This window comes from Alosa alosa, chromosome 14, assembly GCF_017589495.1.
Source record: "Alosa alosa isolate M-15738 ecotype Scorff River chromosome 14, AALO_Geno_1.1, whole genome shotgun sequence".
NCBI classification, from domain to species: Eukaryota; Metazoa; Chordata; class Actinopteri; order Clupeiformes; family Clupeidae; genus Alosa; species Alosa alosa.
In genome coordinates this window covers 30277065-30302034 of record NC_063202.1, presented here as the reverse complement: position 1 = coordinate 30302034, position 24970 = coordinate 30277065, and the positions used below count along the sequence as shown (strand labels likewise).

General features: G+C 41.9%; 1 protein-coding gene across 4 annotated transcripts in view; it reads left to right on the top strand.

Annotated features, from left to right (window-relative positions):
- The first annotated feature begins 1996 nt into the window (after nt 1–1996).
- The window catches only part of ap1g1 (adaptor related protein complex 1 subunit gamma 1), a 34370-nt gene continuing 11396 nt past the window's right edge, over nt 1997–24970 (top strand). The window contains exons 1-11 of one of the 4 annotated variants that reach the window (XM_048262706.1): nt 1997–2165; nt 15225–15428; nt 19820–19944; nt 20415–20556; nt 20653–20749; nt 21433–21509; nt 21928–21936; nt 22739–22834; nt 24463–24543; nt 24645–24743; nt 24841–24896. In XM_048262706.1, coding sequence (XP_048118663.1) covers nt 15228–15428; nt 19820–19944; nt 20415–20556; nt 20653–20749; nt 21433–21509; nt 21928–21936; nt 22739–22834; nt 24463–24543; nt 24645–24743; nt 24841–24896 — 983 coding nt within the window. In that variant the 5' untranslated portion in view covers nt 1997–2165; nt 15225–15227. Of the gene's footprint in view, nt 2166–2641; nt 3419–15224; nt 15429–19819; nt 19945–20414; nt 20557–20652; nt 20750–21432; nt 21510–21927; nt 21937–22738; nt 22835–24462; nt 24544–24644; nt 24744–24840; nt 24897–24970 lie in introns of those variants that run through there. The other 3 variants (XM_048262703.1, XM_048262704.1, XM_048262705.1) reach the window with 3 other exon arrangements.

The following is a 24970-nucleotide window of genomic DNA, read 5'->3' as shown; positions in this document are numbered from 1 at the left end:
TAAATTACAAACTAGAGTATCTTTGTTAACCTCTATATTACACAGAATGTGGTTCTTTGACTTGTTACTTACACCTGAAGATTTTTTTAAACTAAGGCTTAGACTCACATGTGTGGACCTATAACCTAATAAGATTTTGTCTTAATTTAGATTGTATTATGCTGGTGGCTACTCACACAATTCTAACATAGTTTGAAAGGGACAGGATTCAGGAATAGGCTACTAAGACAGGCCCCTCTTCTTTCTGACTCACGTTACCCCCTGCATTAGGCTAGACTGGCTTCTGACAGAAATAACGTTTTGTGCCAACATGTAGAAACACTAGGCCTACTACAGCCTTTAATTGGTGAATGGAGGTGTAAATTCCTTTCTTTAGTTATTGTCCGCGATTCACATTAACTGTAGGCTATCACTGCCAGTGCATTGTAAACGTTTTTTCCAACTTGTGTGCCGTCGCCACATTTGATACGTTTTGCCTGCACGGATGCGCGATTGAGTGCGCATCTAAATAATAGGCTATGCAAGATGCAACAACCATTTCTAAGAGGCCTATAAACGGCAATTTCTGACATTACTATTAGCATATGAATGCATTATTTATGTTGAAAGACATGTGAAAGAAATGAATGACACAGGCTTGCACAAATTCATCATTTAAAATAAAACGTTTCACTTTCGCTATCATTGCAAGAATAGGCTACAATATGGAAAATGTTTCAAAGTTCCCTTTGAGTCTGATCGGCTCCAAAAATGTATAGGATGTCCTTAACCTGTGCTACACCTTTCCAACAAGTTTTGTGAAAATTGTACCGGTAGCTTTTGCGATATTGTTGACAGCCCTACCTCACTGCAGTAGGGTGCAGTAAATGGAAGCTTTTAACAGCGCACGCCACTAACGAAAACCACCAGGGCAAACCACTCAGGGGTGTAGGCTACTCTGGAACCATCTCTAGGTCACTAATTTGTGTGTTATTTACGTTTTATTACATTTCAGATGCCTGTTGGTTTCCTGTAGGCCTAGTCTAGCGCTTTTTTTCCTTTCTTTATTTTTCGTATATTGGGGGGGACATTTTGATCATATTTGAATATTGGGGGGACATGTCCCCCTCAATGTCTATGGTGACTACGGCCCTGGTATTCTGCATATCACCCATTTAAATTATAATTATATGTAATCCGGAATACATGTATTCGGTTACTTCCCATCACTGTGTGTAGGCCTATACATGAAAGTATATTGAATCACCACAGTGATCTTATAGGCCTAGCCTACATACTTGGGTGTGGCAAGTGGTATCATCCTTGATAGGCCTAGGTCTATGAATAATGGAGAGGTTTTAAATTTAAGAAACACACAGTGGCCACTTAGGTCCCTTTATCCTTACCCTACGGAATTTACTCTTGGTAAATATGTAGAGCTCTGTGGGGAAATATAACGTGGGCCTAGCCTACACTTTTCAGGAGAGGGCAGCATGCGACTTCCTTTACGAGTCCTTCAGCAAGATTGCGTCTTCTACGTGCGGCGCAAGTTCAATGTAACGTCATCACTGACTGCCACGAGGTGAGGCGCAAACCGTAGCACAGCTTCAGAAGCAAATCATCCGCCGCATTGACACGTAGCTGAATAGCAAGGATTTTCCATGTTATGTTATGAGTTATGTTATCTACCTTCAGTAAATCATAGAAAAAACAACCATCATCACCAAGCAATTTTAAATAATAATATTATGTATTTAATGTATGCATGTTTAATTTGTTTTACATAGGAAGTCGACAATATTGACATCCCACCCATCTCCTCCCAGCTGTCATTTCACTTGCCTATGTTAACTTCTTACAACAGTGAATGTTGTTACATGACTTAGATAGTGCATCAAAAGGTATCGACCATGTGATAATAAATGAATCAAAATATACTACTATCATGTACATGCATGGTCACCTTCATAGAAAACACCCAGTAGCCTATGAAGTCATGTTGCTGTTCTAGAAATGAGGATTCAGTTCCTCAAACCTTGAAGTTTGGTTTAGATTAGTCAGTGTAACCTTCCGCCTGCAGTAGAAGTGCTGAGGCCAGAAGAGCCGCCATTTTGAATGTCTGGTCTGTTCCTCCCTCCGACGCATATAGAAAAGATTCCAGTCATTACCTGGTATCATTACGGCTGGTGAGTGTTTTCTGGTTGAATTATACTTGTAACATGTCACTTGGCACGGGCGTACATGGGTTATGCGTATGGGACAGTTCTGTGATCTATACAGAGGGATGTGTTCGCTAACCCTGCTTAGGAAGTAGCAAGCTAGCCACAGTGGACTGGGGGTTGTCTTGACACATACAGCAAGTTTTAGCTTGCTAGCGAGTAGTCTAATCTGAATGGAGTACTTGCTGTGCTATCTAGCTAGCAAGCGAAGTGTTCTGCCAACCACTGTTGGTGTCAGCTGCGCTTAATCCAACACTCCCTCAAGTAACGTTAGGTTGTCAATAGCAAAACGCTGTTGAAGTGTTAATGCCTCATGTCTGTTTAACGATGAACTAACGTCTACGTCGTGCAACAAAGCAACAAAGTTAGCTAGCAACCTAGCATAGCCAGAGAGCAAGTCAGCATAATGCGATTTGAAACCTTGTCAGCTTGCAGTCTAGTTCACAGTAACGTTAGCATCAAGATAGCTTGTTAGCTACATGGCTGTGTCGCTAGTATAGATTCAATGTTAATAACAGCGATAGGCAACTTTTTTGCTTAACGTTATCATCACATGGGGGTTTTACTTGCGTTGTAGACGTATTTGTTGGACAAGCTAGCTAATGTCAGTTATGTTATGTTCAATGTGTTCTCTGCTGAAATGATGATGAAGATGATTCGGTTAGCTAACGTTATCATGGTCCGGAAGAAATGTATGAGGAAGCCCAAGTAATAGCTAGGTAGCAATCGCTAGCGAGCTAGGTGACGAACTGGTCAGATGTTCAAGTCGGTAACGTTAACTGTGCAAAGCGATGTTGGATGAAGATTATTGTATCCTTGAATTATAATATTATTTGGTGCTATTCGTATTAACGTTATGCCAGACCATTCGCATTAGCAGTGGGGAAAGCGATTACATGCTATTAAGTTAGCTAGCCAGGAATTTCTTTTTGGGCAACGTTGGAGGGCTAGCCAACGTCAGATGAGTTAGCTAATGTCAGTAGCTATAGTGTTGAGCAAGTGGCTAGCCTTAGGTATGTAGGGTAGGCCTAATGTTGAAAGTCACCACTTCAGAAGATTACTCAGTATCGGGTAACACTATTACTTATAGTTTTGTTTGGCTTACTTAACAGCGGTGTTACCCCAGGGTCGCTACTGGTCTTGCTGGCACGATCTGATTGTTTGCGTAGCACTGGGTAGCCGGTGGAATCTATCTCCTTGAATAAGGAAAGGCCCGACAGGTGATCATCCAACGATACTCTGCTGTACACTGCTATACACGGCTGTCGTGCCTAGTTGGCGTTTTGGCTCGCTAGCCAGTGTAACTAACAGGGGAATTACTCCTGCCTAAGGTAACATTGACAGTGAGATTAACCTCAATTACTAGACAGCATTAAGGAAGACTAAACGTCTTGACAGCTCTGTAAATGCAGTGTTTTAGTTGCAGGACTAAAATTGAAGAAAGTGAATCAGGGTTAAGTTATGTTTTCAACGGACCTGCTTGCTAATAGCCAGTGAGCTGAATTATTTCGCCAACTCCGTAGCTTACCCGTAGCTTAGTGGAGGTGACGAGGAGCTTGGAACAGGGCCCAACTCGGGTCACGTCGTTTTTTTCACGGCTTTTTCTAATAAAGTACAGCTTCGGGGCAGTCATAAAGTAGACGTCCTCATGACTATTTGGTGTCGAGGTAAACTGAAGTTATGCTGTGTAGTATAGTTGAATGGAAACCCAGAATAACTACGAACAGGAGTTAAGGTAAACTATCAGGTATGATGGGGAAGATTGTGGCTGTGTGTATCTTAGTCGCTGTTGTGTGTGTTTGCTTAAAACAGATTGATTGTATAATTTGCGGAATCTTAGCAACCCCACTCTTTCATGTCTCGATTGTGTTGTGAGTTAGGTATTTGCTTGGGAAAGCGCAGTTGATGTGGAAATGTGCTGTACACACCAGGAACAGGAAATGGTACTCAACACAGTCAGTGACGTTAGAATCCCCAACACTGGTAGACACATTTGACGATGTTGCCATCTGCATTTCTACAGGGGGAATGTAGTCAATCTTAAAAATGAAGAGGCTAAACATAAAAAGTACAGTAATGGCAAAAATCCCGCACCCTTCCTTAATCCTGCAAAACATGTTCTTGTGGAAATATTGGAGGGATTTATTCCTATTTATTTACATAGGCCTAGTAGTTCTAGAAATTTGTCTCAAGGCTGAAACTTCCAAAAGTTTGAACGTGCCAAAGTGAATGCAATGTAATTTTAGCACACCATTAATATATTTGCCCTTCTCTAACTTACCATCAAATACTGACAGAAAAATGTCGACTTGCATAGTGGATTGTTCATGTGGTAGGGTGTACCCCCAATGGGATGAGATTATCTTGTTGGCTGGACACTGGACTTCTATGGTAATTTCATCAATACGCACAGGTGGAGATGTTCATGTGTTCGGCTTGTTTTTGGTCTCGTCTCCTTGTTGCTAGGCTGTGCATGGTGCTTGCATATCTCAAAGTCTCTGGGGGAATGCCTGCCAAGAGGCCTCTTAAACCCAACTGGAACATTTCAGAAAGCCTGGACTTGGACTTGATGTGTCAGCTCAGTAGGACATTTCCTCTGTATAGTGCATCCCTTACATGATTTAACTCTTAGTGCAAGTTTAAAGCTAACGTCCAGGTCTTCTTGGGTAGCAAGGCAGAGAAATATGCCCTTGCTGTGTTTGCTGAAGGGGGTAGTGCTGTGGGTTTGCTATGTTCTCTGTATGCCCTGAGTGGGGGAGTTCTGCCTGTATCACCTTCTCTGACCCTGCTGTTAGCAGAGGGCCCCTTTGAGAAATGCCTGTGTCTTGAAGAGCTCTGCAGAGAGGGACAATGCTCTTTTTGTCCTACAGGTGGAACATAGGTCTTTGCAGTGGGCAATGGCTGACCTTGGTTGGAGTGTGTCTCTGAGGTCATTGCTCCCCAACTTTCTTCCTCACTCAACTATTGAACTCCAAAAACATCAGCATGTTTTGGATCCCAGAACGTTGTTTGTTTTGCATCACCAGCACACCCCCACAAAGTACTTGGGGGAGTGTTGTTGTAAAACTGCAGCCTCAATCAGTCAGTATTTTGTGGGTTTACCTTTTATTTAGGTGGCGGAGACTGGACACAATGCACCGAATGTTTTATTTGCAAAGGGAGTAAAACGGTTGAATCTAGATTTAAATGGAAATCAATTTTATTTGGAAATGGCATTTATTTGGTTCCATTAGACCTATTACCTCCGCCCAGGAAGGTTGTTTTTTAGTGGCGTTTGTCAGAAGGATTATGCAAAAACTGCCAGGGCAATTTTCATGAAACTTGCTGGAATGGTGTAGCATGGGTCAAAGAAGAACCTGTTTAATGTTGGAGTGGATCTAATGGGGTGGATCCACTAATTATTTTCACTCCTAATGAATACTATGTGAGAAGCCATTTTTAACGCTGTTCTTGGTGGAATTCTGTTCCCTAAGTGCCCTTTGACTTTATAAATGCTTTGAAGCATTGCAACTTATTTGACAGGCTATTAGAATGGTTGACCAGTATATTTGCATGCTATACTACTCAAAGTTGTTTCTGTATGTGTTGTTTCTGTATGTGTTTCTGTATGTGTTCTCTCAACAGTCTGGTCCATTTAGATTTGTCTCAGTTTCTTCTGATTGATGTGGCACTAAAGTGGGGAGCCTGAAACTAAAATGTGGAGATTAAGTGGTTATGGTGCTGCCCAAGGGTCCAGTCCATGATGTCCCAGGGAATGGGGAAATCTCACTCAGCATTGGCCACAGTTTTCGCTGCTCTTTAAACGTTAGTTGTAATTCATTCACTATTGTGAACACATTTAATTCCCTGACCGGGAGGTTGAGTTGAGCCTCCTGTGAACTGGGCCCCAGTGCTATTCCCTGAGGAAAGATTTGCTTCATGACTCTTCATTATGTGTCTCGCAATGCACAGGCTGGTTTTGAGTGAACCTGGAAGACCAGCGTTGTGGAATGTGGGCTGCCTTGACCTCCACCCTTCCACTTTGATCACATTGGATTCTTACATCATCAGCCTGTGCTGAGGGGCCAATTCCCTGCATTCTTCCCTAGAGCCCTCCACATGCCCCACCCCATTCTTTACCTTCTATACCCAACCTGAAACACACCTGTGACACACAATCTTATCCTCCAGTGCTATTTCCTTTGCTGAACTTAAGAGTATTGATGCTTTTGGTTTTGGTAGGACTGCTTTTGCGGCAACTTGTTTAGCTCAGACTTAGCATCTGGAATTTGTATGTGTATAGCAATTGACATAGTCGATTCTCTGTGTGCTCTTTGCTTTTAAAGCTTGTCCCTTTGGTTTTCTGCTATTAAATAACATGGTAGAGCAATACCCTCCTTATCTGCAATGAATCCAAAAGCTATATTTTGTTTTTCTCTGAGTCTATCTCACAGTTGCTGACGGGAAAGAGTCCCTGTGGTATTGCAGCTAGGAGACTGGCCACTGAGAATAGGTGGTACAGTGAGAACTTGGGTGCATACAGGAAGTTTCCATATATTCAGTGTTTTTGCTGTGTGTTTCTAACAGGGCCTTTTCTGGCCCTTTTATACTCACTTCTTGCCTATTGTATTCTAGCTTGGAGATGGATCTGCATAACCCCTGATTAGATTTTACAGGGCATCCTGAATCTGCAATGTTGGTGCAGACCGTAAGATGCAGTCCACCCCATCCTATATCAACAGACTCAAGACTCGAGTCTCACTGGCTATCTGTGACCTATGTCAAGGTAATGTGTTGCTGTCTGTGGGGAGGCTGCAGTTATAAAGACCTGCCTGCACTGTAGCCCCTGTGATTGATCTGCTCCTGTCACCTGGGTCCTTAAACTGCCGCCCCACTCGCAGAGATGCATCTTGCCCTCTTAAAGCAGTGGCTTTGTCAGTTTTTGACACATTCTGCATCTCGCTGAATAAATGGGGGTCTGTGTGCCATTTTAGCGCACTGCGATGAAAATTTGCATCTCCACATCTTTTGAATATTGGATATACAGACACAGCATTGTCATTATCCAGACTCTTTATTCCAAGGGCATACATCAGATCCTGTCCTTTGACACATCCCCTGGCTTACTTCCTCTCTGTCAGCAGAAGTTATTCCTCCTGCACTGCTGCACATCTATTTGATGTGTCTCTGTTTTAAGTGGTGGTGGTTGGCTCTGGGGCATTGATAGGTTGTTTGCTGTTTGTTACGGACTTGACTTTAGTGGTGTTGGGGTTAAGAGCATTTCTTGTTGCCTTCTAACATTCAGGGGAAAGTAAAAACTGGAAGATAAATGTGAAATGTGCAATTGTGAACTTCTGCAGTTTGGTTGAATTCTGCAGTTGGGCCGTTGTATTGAAATTTGAGAATAGATTGAACATGACATTGCTTGGCCTACTTCACCTTGAGAGGGTAGGCCTGTCTTGGTAAGTTTGAAGATTCACCATTCATTCACAATGAGAGTCTATTGCAGAAATGACACTTGCAAGGATGTTTCAATTCTTTGAGTCTGTTATTCCAAAACATTGGTACTGGCGAGCTCCAGTTTTGGAGATCTGTGTCAGTAATGCATGATTTGGAGACCCTAGCACAAACATTCCTCATAGTGAGTCAGAAGACACTACAAGATTCTTTCAGAAATTGGAGGTAGATTGGGTGTTTTCCTAACCGACAAGAGAGGAACTGAACTCTTCTTTTTCCTTTCAAAGTCCTGCCCATTAGATACTCTTCTCCAGCTCATTCACCGGTAAATGGGACTAGCTACAGTTTTGCTGGTCGAGCATTTGGCCTACATTTTTGGCCTCCTCACAAATCTGCAAGCGAACAGTCATGAGGATGCTGCTCGTTTCTTTTGTTGACTTTGTCTTGACGGTCAATTAAGCAGGCGGATTATGCCTTTCTGCTTTCCGTCAAAAAAAAAAAAAAAAAGAGCTCCGGTTCTGCTGGGAGGCAACAGGGAAGTGTCTTTGTTCAGCAAGTAATTACTGGAGTGTCTCTCAGTGCAGCAGGTTCATTATGGGATGCATGCTAACAGATAAAAGAGCAGCATTTCTATGGGACAGAGGGCAGGAAAGCTCCTCTCCTCGCCTCCTCAGGAAGAGTGAGGGATAATAACTTTTTGGTTGTTTTCTTCTTGGCAGGGCATGTGTGCCAATGGGTACGGGTGCAGTGTCTGTGTGTGATGGATCATTTGGTTTAGTAGTGAGGATTAACACATACCTCTCTCAGCAGGCTCTTCAGTGCAGTAAACAACGGCCTCTGCACCCATATTGGTGCCAGCACTGCCACTCTGCTCTGCCCTCAGAGTACAGCCCTAGGCGTGCTGGCACCCTCCTCTCTCTCTCTCCCCACCCCCCCCCCCCCCCCAGACCATCATTTGCAGGAGTGCGAAGCTGCAGGGTGGGAGAAGGACACTGGGCTCAAAGTCAAGCGTGTGTTGCAATGTCCCTCTGCGGCAGGCAACGAGAACTTTCTCAAAAAAGCTGGGTGGGGAGAGCCAAGAAGGGGGCCTGCAATGAGCTTGCTCTGCTGGATGGGTGACTCACCCTTATCCGGACATGTGTGTGTGTGTGTGTGTGTGTGTGGGGACAGCAGAATGATACAGGCTAGTGCAGTATGGGCCCGAGTTCAGCATATGTGATTTAGATTCCCGCTGCTAATGGCCGCTGCCATTAGTGAGAGCGAGAAAGTCTTTTTCTCCTTGGTCTTTAATGTCCTCCTACCTTTTTATCTGTTCTTTCTCCCCACCTCTTACATGGCTCCCTCTCTGTTGTTTGTCATCCACCCATAGCATTTGGTGCTGTCATTTTCTCCTAGTCCTCCCCCACCTATTTGGTTTGCCCTCTGTGTCCCTCATCACTGCCAAATGACCTTAGTGTATAAGAGACATTAGCGGCTCATTCTGACTGCACATGTTCCCATTGCTCTCTTCTGGCTCATTAGCTCCCAACTCCTGAATGATGGATGGATTGAGGATAACAGCCCTTGAGTCAGCTGGGACGTTGTGGTTTGTGTGACTTGTGTGTCTGATTGGCTCCACTACAGGTAGCCTAAATGAGATGCTAGGACTGGTCTGGAGTATTGGTGGCTACAGGTAGCCAGTCTGGTGGGAAGTAGAGCTGGTACTTGTTTGAGCTGTCAATTTTGAGAAGTGTCTTCTTCACTAAGGAACTTCCCTCAAATCGGCGGCTTCTCTTAGGATTCCCATAAAAAAGGGGTCACATTATGTATCATTCTACATGCATGCTCTACCACACTTGTCATGCTACAATGCAAAGGAAAGAAAGGTACTGGTACGTGTGACCCACCAACACTCCTCCTCCACCCAGACCCCCTGATTTGTATTGGTAAACCATCCGTCAGACCTCAGAAAAACACTGATGAGGATGTCCTCTTTGCTGCAGAGTTTTGCTGCCCTCGCTCAGCTTAGCTCTGCGTTCTGCTGCCAGCCTGGACGCATATGTAGCAGGTTTATGCAGACGTAGCATCCTGTGTTTAGATGTGTGTGCATTGATATGGTACAGACTTCACACTGACAGTAAGCCTGTAGAAGCAGGGGGGTGTCTCACTGCTCACGCTCTCTGGTCAGACTCGGTGTAAACAGGCAACGAATTTAATATTGGTAGCAGCACGCGTGTGTTCCTTTTTAATTTTTAATCAGGCTCCAGCGGTCTGAAACCCTAGTGCCTGCCGCCCTGGAAGGTTCGATGGGAGGAATGGAATTTCTGTCCAACCACTAGGCTAGGATGTCGTCAGTCCCACATACCTGGCTAGTCCAGAGGTATTATAGAGCTACCTGCTAATCCCACTGACACTCCCAACTGCTTCTCCTCCCAAAGAAGTGGTAGCTTAAAGGCTCGATGGATGTTGACTTCCTGATACTTAGGAGTGACCTTTGGTGCTTTCTGTGAAAGGATGAAACGGTCACGGTTGTGGAAGTTATGACTCAAGTACCAGTTCCATTGGCACATGTTTATTTTGATTTTTATTGCAGTTTGTTTGTTTCTATACAAATGAAGGAGACTACTAATACAGGGGAAATATAACCTGATATTTGTTTTCACTTCCATAACAGTGGTAACAGTGGTTTGATATGAAATGGACTGTTCTGTTATCTTTTGGGTTTTAGTTCCACCTGTTGTTTATGTCACAGAAGCATAATGGCCATGTCATCATGGATGATCATTTGTAAAAAAAAAATAATAATCAGGACCACCCAGCCTTTCAAACCTTCAAGCGTGAGGTGTTGTGAGGTAAATTTAGATGATAAAATCAAAGCAACTGCCAACCATAACCAAAACAACCAAAGATTACAGTAATTGATGTGAAAAACCTGCTATCAATAGGTGGGTTTACATGGACGTTTTTTTTTTTTTGTCATTCCAATTACACTATTCCGATTGAAAAAAATGTAGCATCTGTTTACATGGAGGACATTCTATTCTGATCAGGTGCTTTCAGGCGCTCTAGAATGTTTGATCAGAATAGCTGTTGTTGCTTTACTTTTGCTTGAGAAGGCACAGCAGGCAATCTTAACCGCAGTGTTTCCCACAGAATTGAATTCCATTTGTGGTGGTTGGTTTGCAAAATTAAATTGAATACAACAGTTTTTAAAAATTAGAGCAGTGTGGTTATGATGCTAACCACAGGGTTCCTACGCAGTATGGAAAACCTGGAAAAGTATGGAATTTAGAGATGCACCGATATGGAATTTTAGGGCCGATAACGATAACCGATATTTATTGGTTTGTTGTGGCCGATACGATAACCGATAATATTACTCTTGAAAAAAAATTGTGAAAAGTGATTTGGGGAAAGCATTTAATAAGCATAATTTTATTGCAGTAATTTTACCTACTACTCTGTTGCGCACAACCTGCTGCAGCAGTTCTGAAAGGCGTTAGCCCCGAAGGTTTTAATAACTTATTATGATGACCTGTCTGGAACTGAAGCAGGAATGGTTAGCATATTTCTAGGTAGTAATACAAAACCCAAGCTAACGTAATGCAAATATAATACTAAAACACAACTTAGAACTAGGCCTACGTACTTGTCCCACTAACGAGTTTGCTTATTTGTGTTCCCGATCAGCGCGGTAAAGTGCAAACACACCAGCACAAGACGGCTCTAGATGGGGCTGAGCTCCGCTCTGGTAAGGTTAAATTGCGCATCATTCACGAGACTATTTTGAGATGCACAGATTCCCAAATGAACGCATATCCACAGATTTTGTTAGAGTGGTGAAATACTTTCACACCGCTGACATTATATTGAGGAAAAAGTATAGCCAACCAACCTCAAGTAGCTCAGTGTAGCCAGGCCGGACCTTCGTGAGCCTAAATTAGGACTTTAGGGCGCAAATTATCGGCCAGAATTCTGTTATCGGACCGATAATAATATTTTCATTTTTTCACTTATCGGCCAATAATATATCGGCCGCCGATATATCGTGCATCCCTAATGGATTTTGATTTTAGTAATTTCCAGGTCTGGATAAGTATGGAAAAAAGAAACAAGGGTATGAAGAAATATTTGTTTCCAGACTGTTCCTACTGTTGTGTACCTTAACTGGCAGTCCACATCAAGATACAATTGAATAGGGGTCCTCAGAAAAAAAAAAAAACCCTGTTTTATGCAAGTGCCCTACACCATTGTGCACTGGTATGTTTGCGTAGCTCTGCTATTTTCGGCTAAAACACTGGTAGACTTTTTTGATTTTGTAAAAGATACCAAGACATGGATACTGCATAATCTAATAAACTGTTATTGCAAACAAATAATATTGTTTATGGTGATTTCTGAGGCCAGCAGTGCACTAGTCTCCAACATATGTAGGCTATGCTTGTATCTACAGAGAACTAAAAATGTGAGTGCACCTTCCAACACAGCACTTCCCCCAACGAAAAGTATCCAAGGGCTACCAAGTTAATAATAAATATTATTATTAGGGCTGGGCAACGATTAAAATTTTTAATCGCGATTAATCACGTGATTTCCCTGATTAATTGTGATTAATCGCATTATTATACACAAAAAGCAATAATGAATTCAAAAGTATAGCACAATTTTATTTTAAATGTTCTGCCATATGAACGAAAGTGCCATAACATTTGTTCTGCAAACACTTAACATCAACATTTTGTTTATACAGTAGCAGTTAAATAAAAACTGGCCACAAAATCCTGAGCCACAATCATAACATTAAAACAGGCCATTTCTGAGGTAACGGCAGAATTTTTTTTTAACCAGTCTGTTCAGTACCAAATGTCCCTTTTAGAGTGAGGTGAAGCATGAATCTCAAAAAATGTTCACTGCTAGGATTTACTGAGCAGGGAAATAGTCTGTAAATATACTGAATTTCCTTTGGAGAATTCCACTAAAAAAAGAACCAGAAAACACTTTCAGTGCAGTTTTGCAATTCCTAGAACTTGACGTAATGAATTCAACAGTAGTGTATTAGCACAGTTATTTTAAACGTATGAACAAAAGTGCCATAATATTTGCCATTTTTATAGAGTAACATTTACATAAAAAATGCCCACAGCATTTTTTTTATCAGGAAGCAGCATAACCAGTCTATGTTCAGTACCAGATGTGAGTGAAGTGAAGCACAAAAAAAGTTCTGCAGTTAAGCATTGTCAAAGCGCTGTTATGCAGAGATCACGGTGGCGGAACGCTGGAGACTGTGCAAAGCAGGGAACATGATCAAAAGGCAGATGTGTCGCAGCGGCTATCATATTTCGTGCACTATCTGTGCTAAGTGTGGTGACTTTATTTGACACATTCCACTGCTGTGCAACTTCAATAAAGTGTCCCGCGCACGTTTCAGCATAATGTCTCTTCTTTGTTTTCATTAGCCTACCGTTAGAGCATGTGAGTGCAGCGCCCACTGTTCACTTTAACTCCAAGGTAATTATTACCCAGTGATGTCTAGTGGCTAGTCCCCAGTGAGGGCAACAGCGGTACCTAGAAGTTTGAAAATGAGTATGGAAAAAGTATGGAATTTTGAAATGGAAAATGTGTAGGAACCCTGTAACCAGATTTAAGCACAAGTTAGTACAACCTGGAAAATCATTGTGTGGTGGTCAATGTTGATATTGTGGTGGGCCGGCCACAAATAAGTCAATGTATGGGAAACACTGAACTGTATACATGGCTGTATGGTAGGGGTGTAAAGATTAACCGATACGTATCGGTATCCGTTTTTTACGTGTAAGATACGGCTACATCGATACGTGAAGCCCCGTATAGGGAAAAAACTTTAATGAACCGGCCGTTATATCGATTTACTTGTTATGAATCGGTGCAGAACCTTTTCTGCTCGCTCAGACTCATTTACGTTCCAAGCAGCGCATTCATCCCACTTCCGGCACGGAATTGTGGGTAAAGCAGTTCGATTTTGGTTACATTCATTGCCCAAAGTTGTCAAATGACCTCATTACCCATACATCAATTGCAACTTAAGCATGTGACAACTTGCACTCTGTCAGCTTTTGTTTTTCGAAATCCAGCGCGAAATTAAGCACTTATAGCATTCCTAAACAGCAACGATAGTCTGTAGAGTAGCATTACCTTTGATGAAGGGATTTCTTTAATGTTAAATAATAATTTGGCCCTTGCTGCTAAAACGATGCATAAGTTATTAGCCAATGATTTTGTTCATCTTTGTGTTTCTGTTCATTTTAGGTTTCTGCATAGGTCTACTAATGGAACTAAATAAGCCCAGAGAGTTCATTGATTTGTAGGCCTATTTTATTCTTGTAGGGTAGGCTAGGCCTACATGAGAAAAGGCCAAGAGTGTCTTAAGCACTGTTTTATTTTATTTCGGTATTGTCTTACCTCAACAAGGCTACAGCTCCATGAAAACAATCAGATATAACTCTATAAAATCTGTAAAGTCTATAAAAATGTGTTTTTATGTTGTATTTGGCTGCTGTGTTTGACTGAAATGTAGACTATTCTTTTTTCATTGCAATACAGTATATGGAAACAAACCTTAGTTTATATAATGATATTCACACATTTTGTTGCCTAATTGACAACCATGACCATGATAATTGATAATATAAAATGAATGTGCACCTTGAGCAAATTATAAAAAATCTTTCAGAATGCTTTCCATTCTTGAACTGTATCGAATTGCATCTAATCGCATCGAATCGTACTGAATCGTTTTTTATAAATATGTATCTTTTCTTGTATCGAATCGTGCCCATGTATCTAGATGGAATCGTATCGTCTTTTACATGAGATTCACACCCCTACTGTATGGCTGTTCAATCGGAATAAGAACAGTGTACACCACCTCTTTCATTCCGATTAAAATTCATTAATTAAATTCAATATATTTAATTTAATTTCTAATTCCAATTTTTATTCTGATTGAGCCATTTTTCCCAATTCTAATCGGAATAAAAGTGTCCATGTAAACCCACCTAAGGGTACGTTCAGACTAAGCGTCTTTTTCGCAGCTGCCGACGTCCGTTTTACATTATAATCCTATTGAGTATACTGCGTGTTCAAAAAAGTCGTCGGCTTCTTTTAAAACGCAACCGCAACCGTCTTTTTCTGCAGCTCAGAAGTTGAGAAATATTTTTTACAGCTGACCAATCACAAGCGGATTACCGAGACCTGTGGTTTCCCATGACAACAAGTAAAAAATGGAGAAGGTGACAGAACAACGGTCGAGAGACTCGTTTTAGTGTCTGAGCATATGGAATTGTTTGACATGACTTCACAACTGTACCATAACATACCAAAAGCAATAGCCAACCCCATTTTTTCCTTCTGCGATATTTTGTACGCACGTAACATTAGTCACTTTGCCTATCGCAAACAAACGCTTCCGGCTGCTTTTTGGAACAAGAACGCTGGCAGATTTTTTTTCCATCCTAATGCGGTCTGCATAACTTCTTTTGTCAGAAAAAGAAGTCTGAATGTACCCTAATGTTGTACTCTCGTTTAGTGGAGAGTCCAGTCACTGATGTGCACCTGGTTTTGTTGTGTCCACAGAGGATGCCAGCTCCGATCAGACTGCGGGAGCTGATCCGGACCATCCGGACGGCCCGGACCCAGGCCGAGGAGCGAGAGATGATCCAGAAAGAGTGCGCTGCCATCCGCTCATCCTTCAGGGAAGAGGACAACACCTACCGCTGCCGAAACGTGGCCAAGCTGCTCTATATGCATATGTTGGGTTACCCGGCACACTTTGGCCAGGTGAGCACAACAACATAGGCAGGCCTGCTTCCCAGCATTCCTGACACACTTTCTTGAGTGTCGTGTGTTGGGTATTGTTTGGGTTTTATCCAATACTGGTGCTAAAACGATACTTTTAAAACGGTGCCGGTGCCAAAACGGTGCTTGTACCGGTACTTTTTACAATAAAATGGTCTAAAGCATGAATTGCTTTTTTTTAATGATGAAACAACATGAAATTTAACTGTTCTATTCAATTTACTATCTCATATATCTCAGTCTCATATTAATATCTCATTGCTTCTACGCATAATAAATTTAAATGTTAAAACAGCTTGCCATGGATGCACACACAATTGACCTGTCGCTAAGCGCCACCCTGATGAGCCAATGACAGTCCAGCCTCAACGGGACTCGGACATCAGCTCGGACAACTCCGTAGGAAACAACAGGGAGGAGACATAAAATAACAAATTAATGGTTATTTATGGAGTTTATTAACTCAAAAAACCCCGACGGATAACCATGGTCAAACGTTTTACATGGGGGACGTGTAATACTGATAGCCGGTACCCCAAGAGGCTAGAAAACGGGGTATATTTTCATCAACAGTAGCCTACAGGACGTCTCTCGCGTTTGCAACAGCTCGACGTAATGTAGGCTACTAAGCCAACAACGTGGGCACAGGTTCCCTGTTAAATCCCAAGATGAAAATGCTCGTTAACCAAGTATTATATTCTTACTACATCAAATATTAACGTAACCTAACATATCTTAGTATCAATCTTCCACTAGCTAGCTAGCTAGCATTAACGTCAGTGGTTTTTGCGTGGTGATTTGCACGGCTACTTGCCACAACTGCTTGTCACCTTGTATGTATTCTAAAGTTTTGAATACACCCCTCCATAGCATAATTAAGTCCCTTTTGATAGCTTCTGGAGGATGGTAAATCCTTTAACCACCAAAACATCCTCAAAGCCTGCTTTCATATACTGTCAGCTGCCATTGTCTACAATGTATTTCTAATCAAGTCTGGTTTGTTTGTCTGAGTTTTCACACGGTAACAATGGGGGGCGGGGCTTAGCGACAGGTCAATTGTAATATATGCTTTCAAGTTTATCAAGTGTAGGCGGCTTGCCATAAGGTATGTTAAAACGGCTTACCATGGAACTGCCAGGTCACGGACAATGGCATTTGCAAGTAACCTAATCTAACGTCGAGGGACTCTGCATACAAGTTCATTCAGTGTGTTCCCAAATACTTAAAGAAATTTGATGTCTTCCCCCATAACACGCAATAGCTTTAAACATGTTACATATGCCGGTGTTGAAGTGTTTTGATTCCCAGCGCTAGTAGGCATTTTAACAGCAACTATGCACTAGCATAGGCAGAGCTTCTTAATTAGCTATAACATAAGATGATGGCTCTGTAGGATCTTTGATAGCTCAAGGATATCAATGCAGAGGTATGTTTGTAACCTACATATTTATGTGTTTGCAAGCATACATTTAGCATGATCTTCATATTCATTGTGATGCTATATGGGCCTCTTGCACATGAAAGATTAATGCCATCTCATTATGTTGTTTGGAACACACCGTGAAAGTTTTCACATTACAACTTTGCTGATAACATTTCAAATAGAGACCAGTAAGCACATTAGCAAGGTTATTGTGTAAAGTATGCCGTTGATGTTGTCTCATAGCCAATAGCACAAGAGCTTGTGATATTACTTTATCTATTTTTCAACAAGTCAAAATAGGCCTATGGGTTGCACAAAACATGTCCCTGAAGCTGTTGGCAAAAAATACCCTCAGATTATACATTATCAGCAGCTCCATTCTTGCCGGTTTCAGTCCCTTTCAGGATAGGCTGTTTCTGGTGCCCGTTGCCTTAAATGCAAATGAGCTGTTAGCCATGCCCCACTCCGGAACTGATTCCATGTTTACGTGAACAGGCAGCATGAGAAGCCAGGGATTACGAGTAGTCGTGTCGATGACATGGGGTTTGGAGGATTCTCTACCAGAAAGCCTCCGACTGCCAGTGATAAAATGCAACTTGTTATGCAGGAATAATAAAGAATGTGTGACAAACGTCATTGATGGTTCTGTTTGAGTTTTCGTAGTAAAGTGGCCTAAATAGTCAAATTATTGCAGTTTAGCCGAAACATCTGCTAAATCAAGGCACTAGACTAACTTTTTGCACTGGTGCGCCTAACTTTTTTTTCTTAGGTGCACCAGCACAAACGTTAGGTGCACCCAAATTTTCAACCACATCGCATTTAACACCGCAGCAGGTTCACTTTTTTTCTTTAATTACTGTCCTGTATAGGTTGTCCTATGACTTTATGATTTACAATTCTACAAGAAAAGTAACTCAATGAAGTGTTGGTGCTTTAAGTGCTTCACTGAGCTGAAATTTAAACTTAAAACATCTCAAGATTAATTAAATAAAAATAACAGTGAGTAAATTAACAGTGCACGTCTTTTAAGGGCTTCAAACTGCACATCTCATGGCTCAATGTCTTACAGACTATCCTTCATGATCTTTAGGCCTTGGCTAAATCAGCTCGGCATGCTAGCATCTTCCATAGAAATGTATTTGAGCACAATTTAAAGAGATGTTCCAAGTAGCCTGGGGGATTTTTATGTGATTTTGCAATGATTGCACTAATCATTTGACAGCCCCACAATGCAATTTACTTTTTAATTTTAGTATTTTAAAATTTTCAATAAGAACATCACTATGGTTAATGCATTACCAAAGTGGTAGGCCTATTATAGCCTATTGCAATGACTTGCCATGCTCGATCTAAATGTGTCCATTCAATTCACCGTACACAATGACCACAGTTATACATGCAGGGAATATTCGGGCTTTAAATGTAGCAGCGATATTCGGTTTGCGCCAAATACCGGATTAAATTGATTTATGCCATCAGAATGAGTTTACACAACTTCGTCGCCAAAAGCGAATATTGCTGTTGAAAACGGGTTACTCCTGCATGTAACTGCGGTCAATGGCCTCCTTTTGGGCGATATCTGTATCTCTGTCGTTCGGGAAGGCCTTGTATGCATTGTTACGCAAATTTTAAGGCGTCTTTTCATCTGCAATGACTCCTATAAATTTGGCGCAAGTGGCATTCCTTTACGTCGGGTTCACGTTCAAACTATTTTTCTGGTGAATAATTATTTCGGACTGAACTTGGTGAAGGGAAGTTTCACTAGGCCTATCGTAGGCAACGATAAACTTGATCATTATCTCGGGCTCGTCTGATCGGTTTGCTGCTGCCAGCCGCTGAAAGGCAGTGGGGAGAGGGGACATATATCTCGGCCTATGTGACCACTCTGTAATGCAACTACATCCACTCTGTTTATCTGACGGGTCTCTGACCTCCCTACCCCTCTCACTCACTCTCACAAATTTACACACAGGCACTGGGCCACAGCCGTCCTTCACTATCTGTGATTTGTTTAAACCACGATATTGGCCAAATATGTATCTGTTATTGAACCAAAGGTAGAGTTTCAATGCGGACACTTTTTCCTCTCTCGAATAGCTGCGACTAAATTGGTCACACTCTGGAGCCCTGTACTGTAAATACAATAACCATAGCAGAATAAATTCAGACACCTGCATGTATGATGTAACATGGCCTAACAATGTTAAATGATTATAAAACTTCATTTGGGTAGGTATATAAGCCCACTAGAGTTGATGTATCCTATTCAAAAGTTTAAAAGCATTTGTGAAATTGGCTGCCTTTTACCGGATGGCCTGCTTCACTTCCAGCATAGGCTAGGCCAGAGGTTCCCAAACTTAAAACTGCCGAGCCTAATTGCAACTAATGGGAGGGGGTGGTGGGTGGGAATATTCATGACGTAGACTGCCCTGCCGTTTTTGAACAGCTCATCTGGAGACTGAAGACGGGATACATTCAGAAACCCGTATCTCACTCATAACAGCATGGATGTTTTTTTTCCCCCCCAAGTTTGTATGCGTGGAAGCACCAGAGACCCAAAATAACACCCCATATCCCAGATAAAGTCATTTGTCCATAATATGGGCACTTTTAAAGTAGGCTACTTGGCATGCGAGCATGTGAGTTATCAAACACTGTCCACTAGCCTATGTGGTGCACCCCTCTGCTTTAAGCTACATCTAGTGTTTATGTTAGCACCACATCCAGATACAGTTAGCTATCAGAGCAAGACGTTCAGTGATGCCTTGTATTAAAAAACATTAAGTGGCATCAAAATGAGGCACCGAAATCCACATTGTTGTTCGATGTCGTTTCTACCGTTTGCGTCGGCGCCGGTGGCATATTAGAACCGGGTTTCTGTGCCCAACCCTAGTCGTATGTCTCTTCCTTATAGTTGAAATGAACTGACAAAGTGATTTCCCTCCTGCAGTTGGAGTGCCTGAAGCTGATTGCATCCCAGAAGTTCACTGACAAGCGGATAGGGTACTTGGGGGCCATGTTGCTGCTGGATGAGAGGCAGGACGTCCATCTACTAATGACAAACTGCATCAAGAAGTGAGTGCGAGCGTCACATCTTAGCTAAATGGCCTGCTGTCGAGCACAGCTGCCTGTGTGTGTGTGTTGTGTATGTTTGTGTGTGTGTGTGTGTGTGTGTGTGTGTGTGTCAGGGATGGAATGAGCGAGCGTGTGTTTATATGAGGGATGGAACATTTGCGTGTGTGTGTGGGATGGAGTGTGTGTGTGTGTGAGGGATGGAGTGAGTAGAGGTGTGATGTGCTAAGAGCTGCTGCCAAAAAACCTCAGCGCTATTCCCCAGCGTGTGCTAATGCAGTGTGATGTGGGCTCGGCCCAAAAAACCTGCCTGACCAGCTGCCTTTGCTTCTGTCCTCCGTTTCCTCCGCCCGTCCCTCTGTGACCACTGAAGTCTGCGGCACCCCAGTCTATGTTGCATCATATACTTAAAATGTCCTCTTTTCTGTACTGGCTTAATGGTTGCTCATGTCTGTTTGCTTGTGGTTTCCCAGTGACCTGAACCACAGCACACAGTATGTGCAGGGCTTGGCCTTGTGCACCCTCGGCTGCATGGGCTCGTCGGAGATGTGTCGTGATCTGGCTGGAGAGGTGGAGAAGCTCCTCAAAACATCAAACTCCTACCTGAGGAAAAAGGTACGCCTTAGCGAAGTGCCATGTTTTTTGCTCTTGTGTGAAGATGTGTGACCTTTGACCTCGTCTTACCAATTCGTGTTTTCTTCTGTGCCACAGGCGGCGCTGTGTGCTGTCCACGTTATCAGGAAGGTCCCAGAGCTGATGGAGATGTTCCTCCCAGCGACGAAAAACCTGCTCAGCGAGAAGAACCACGGTGAGACACACAGCTCTCACTCAAAAGGCCATTCAGGAGTGCTGTGCCAGAGCTATCCACTCAGTTTAGTAACGAGTCTTGCACTAGATTTACTCTTCTGGGACGCTACCAGCCTTCACTACCCGTTATTCTTCTTGTTTATTTCATTTTCATTGTTTTTTTGTTATTGTTAGTTGTTCCTGCTTGATACCTTTCAAATGTCACAGTACTGTAGAGTTTCCTGCCCAGGGCATTTCTCTCTTGATGCAGCTTTTTGCAAGTCATGTATATTAAAGGAAGGAAATGCTTAATCTTGCCCAGCCCTGGCGTTTGCATAGTTCTTTGCATTGGGGGGCAAGATCTGCATGACCAGATCTACTGGACCTGCTTTAGTGGTTTCCTTCAATGTTTCTCAGAAGGCAAGATAAGATTTTTAGGTTGATTGTGAGCAACGGTTTGTGAACACTGACCCATAGATTATTCTGCTGTTGAAATGCTTAGTGTCCTGTACTACTCTTAGACTAAAGGAAAACGTCTATGAAAATCTCTTAATGTTAAAAAAAAGCTTTAGTCTAGGACTAGGCTTAATCTATGTCTGAGAAACTGATTCCATCTTTTGTAATACTTTTAATATACTGTATGCATTGGTCTGTAGCACTTGAATGACTCATTAGGTTGTGTGTGTGTGTTTTGTGGCTCTCCAGGTGTCCTCCACACATCTGTGGTTCTGCTCACTGAAATGTGTGAGAGAAGTCCAGATATGCTTTCACACTTCAGAAAGGTAAGACACAGCTCTCATCTCCTCCCCTTTATAGTATTGTAGCAGTAAAACACTACTAGATGAGAACTGTAATTAACCAGTAGTGTCACACCAGTGGTAGCGGCTTAATCCACATGTATTGACTCCACTTAGCCGTTCTAATAGGATTGATATGAGTATACTAAAAGGGTTTTATGCTTTCCATTGGAGGTGCACAATGTTGGCTGTTTAGATCCTCTTCCTCTATCCTCTCTCTCTTATCTCCTGCCCCCACTTCAGTCTAAACTGCTCTGCCTATCCACCCCTCATGTTCATGACCGTAACATTATTTTTTAAGCGCTCTGAAAGTGACTTTCTCTTCTCCAGTTTTCCCCCCCCTAACATCTACCTCATATTTTTTCTGTCATTTGTCCTTGTTACAATTCCTGCATTGTGTTAGAATGAGAAGGTAAGAGGACATTCTGGTTTCGTAGCTGGTGCATGCTCTCCACAACAATAACAACCAAAACAAATCACTTCACATGGTCACCGTTGTCATAGTCAAAATCCGTTTGAAAGTTATGTCTTTATAATTTTGTCCTGGTCATGTTTATTTTGCCTTTATTTTCTCTTAATGCCATGTCTACATTTGTGCATTAGTTAATGTAATTATTCACCAATGTCCAACTCTCACCATTAGACTAACTTTGATGTTGTAGACCATATTCATGTGTCACCATATCTAGAAGTATTATATAGTGGTGTAAACAATAACAGATCACATGCGGTGTTCACAAACAAAGATGTTATATTTCAAACATGACAAATTGATAGTAGAGTACACTGAAATGTGACTATTGATTGAAACTTTGTACTCAAATGTTCTCAATACAAAAAAGAATCATGGATTGAAATGATTATACTCCTTAAATGGTCGTATCAAAGTGTACAATCATGTTATTAGCGTAGACTTGCTAACCAAATGACTGAAGTGAAGAATCACATCAACCTGATCGCTGTGACTCAGCAGATGAGAGAAAATGTTTACTAGCGCTAAACATTTGGACGTTTTTCCCCCTCCCCTGGTTCTTTGCGTTGACATGTTTGTAACCCCCCTCCCTCCTCCTCGGTCATGTCTGTGTGTGTGTGTGTGTGTATGTATGGTTGTGTGTGTGTAAGACACGTGTCGTGAGTGGTGGTGCTGGATGTGCGGAGCCTCTCTCCCACCTTGCTGACACTGCTGTTCTCTTGTCTCCTTGGCTCTCTTCCAGCTGGTCCCACAGCTGGTGAGAATCCTGAAGAACCTGATCATGTCCGGGTATTCGCCCGAGCACGATGTGTCCGGCATTAGCGACCCCTTCTTGCAGGTGAGTGCCTGGGCCAGAACCACCGGGCCTGTTAACAACCCAACCCATTTATTACACTTGCACTGATTTTTGCACCTGCACTCAGGATGTTCACTTGATCACTATGTAGTGCACTAGTAAATAGCCATATTGATATTCACTATTTATACAACTGCTTGGTTGAATTTCCTATTGTGACGCGCTCTTTAAAATGTGAATCATTTTTCAGACATTGATTTGCACACCTATGAAGTAGTTCTAGTTTTTCGGCCACATTTCACTTGTACACAGGGCTCAAAATTAGCACCCACCAAGCGCCGATGCTGAGTATATTTTTGTATTGGCGGCTGAATTATGGCAGGTACTGCGCCACTTTGGCGTGTGAAACAGCTGCTTATCACCGTATCAATGTTAAAATGACCAGCCAGACATATTTTTTTCCATCTATTTTTCTAGATGTTTAATTGGCTATGTGCTTATAGTTTAACTTACCCTACCATAACTTGGAGTTTGCTATTTCTGTTATTTGGATGCAATGAGTGAGAACAAAGTAAGCGTTCAAAATAAAACTTTAGGCTACTGTATTCTCCTGATAACGTGAGGGGAATGGATTTAATGTGGACGCGAACATAAAAAGACGCAGAGTGGCTACATGATACAGTGCACATTTTGCGGTGAAAAAGTTCCGCCTTTTAAATTCAGGAGTAGCCTAATACGAATCGTAGTTAAAACCATCAATTAGACAACAGAATCAGTTAGGTACCAGTTTGGTTTCATTGTACCAGGCCTACTGTATGTCAAAAGCTGGCTCGGATGAAGCTGGGAAGGATTAAACACAAGGTTTCCACACCGCGGTAATCAACCGTGATAATAATGATATTTGAAATGAAAACGGTAATTGTTATCGTCAACATTTTTATCGCGGTTTACCATTATACCGGTAATCGTTACATCCCTAGTAGTTTGCTATGTTACAGTTGATTCCACTGTTGCGAAGTCTGTTTCTTGTCAGTTCAATCATCGTTTACATTGATATGGGACGCTGATTCTTTTTTTTTTACCAGATCTACTTCATAGGAGCCCAATGTACAGAATTAATAGCCCTCTACTAGGCAATCAGAAAATAGTATTTCTTGTCTCTTTGGGTATACATTTTCAATAATATGCCTTGTAGTTTCTTTTAAAAGTTGGTATACCATGATTATTGTGTGGGTATTTTTGTATTTTCAAATTACTAATTAACATTTTTTTCACGTCAGTATTTTGTATTTTATTTTGTTACATTTTATGAGCCTGTATTTGTAGTTTGTAACAAAATGTTTTTTGATGCATTTGTGCCCACCTCTGTCTGTGGGATGGCTTAAGGATAATTGAATACAGCTGAGTGATGAAAAGAAAGAGTGATCCATCGTCAGAACCTGAGTCTGTTGATACTCTTCTTATTCTGACAGCCACACATAATGAATCTGTCCTGTTAGATTAGCTGCTAACCAGCCTTTTATGCGGTTATACAATCACACAGGCTGACATTGTGATTAGATTAATCATGCAGTACTACTGAAGAAGGTAATGGCTATTTCAGGTGCAGATGGAAGTGATGTGCATGGCTTTGTCTGTGGACTAAACAGACATCCCATCTTCAATTTCAGGTGCGAATATTGAGGCTACTGAGAATTCTAGGCAAAGGGGATGATGACTCCAGTGAAGCTATGAATGACATTCTTGCACAGGTGAGGCTTTCAGACTATGTGATTGATGGCCTGCAACATAATCCTTTGGTTTCTCTCATTCAGGATTTCTGTGCAATTCATGATTTGCGTTCCATTTGTAGGTTGCGACCAATACAGAAACAAGTAAAAATGTAGGCAATGCAATTCTCTATGAGACGGTTCTAACCATTATGGACATCAAATCAGAAAGTGGATTAAGGGTAAGTGTGGTTTTCAAGGTTTTAGTGTGCGGTTTCTTATTGGAAGACTAGCTCTTGTCTTCCAATTGCAAGTCAATAATACATTGTTTGTTGCCAGGTGTTGGCCATTAACATCCTTGGACGCTTCTTACTCAACAATGATAAAAACATCAGGTTCGTACCACATCCTCTGGGTAAAGTGCACAGAAATATCCCTTTGACCCAAAATCCAGCAATCATGACTGGCC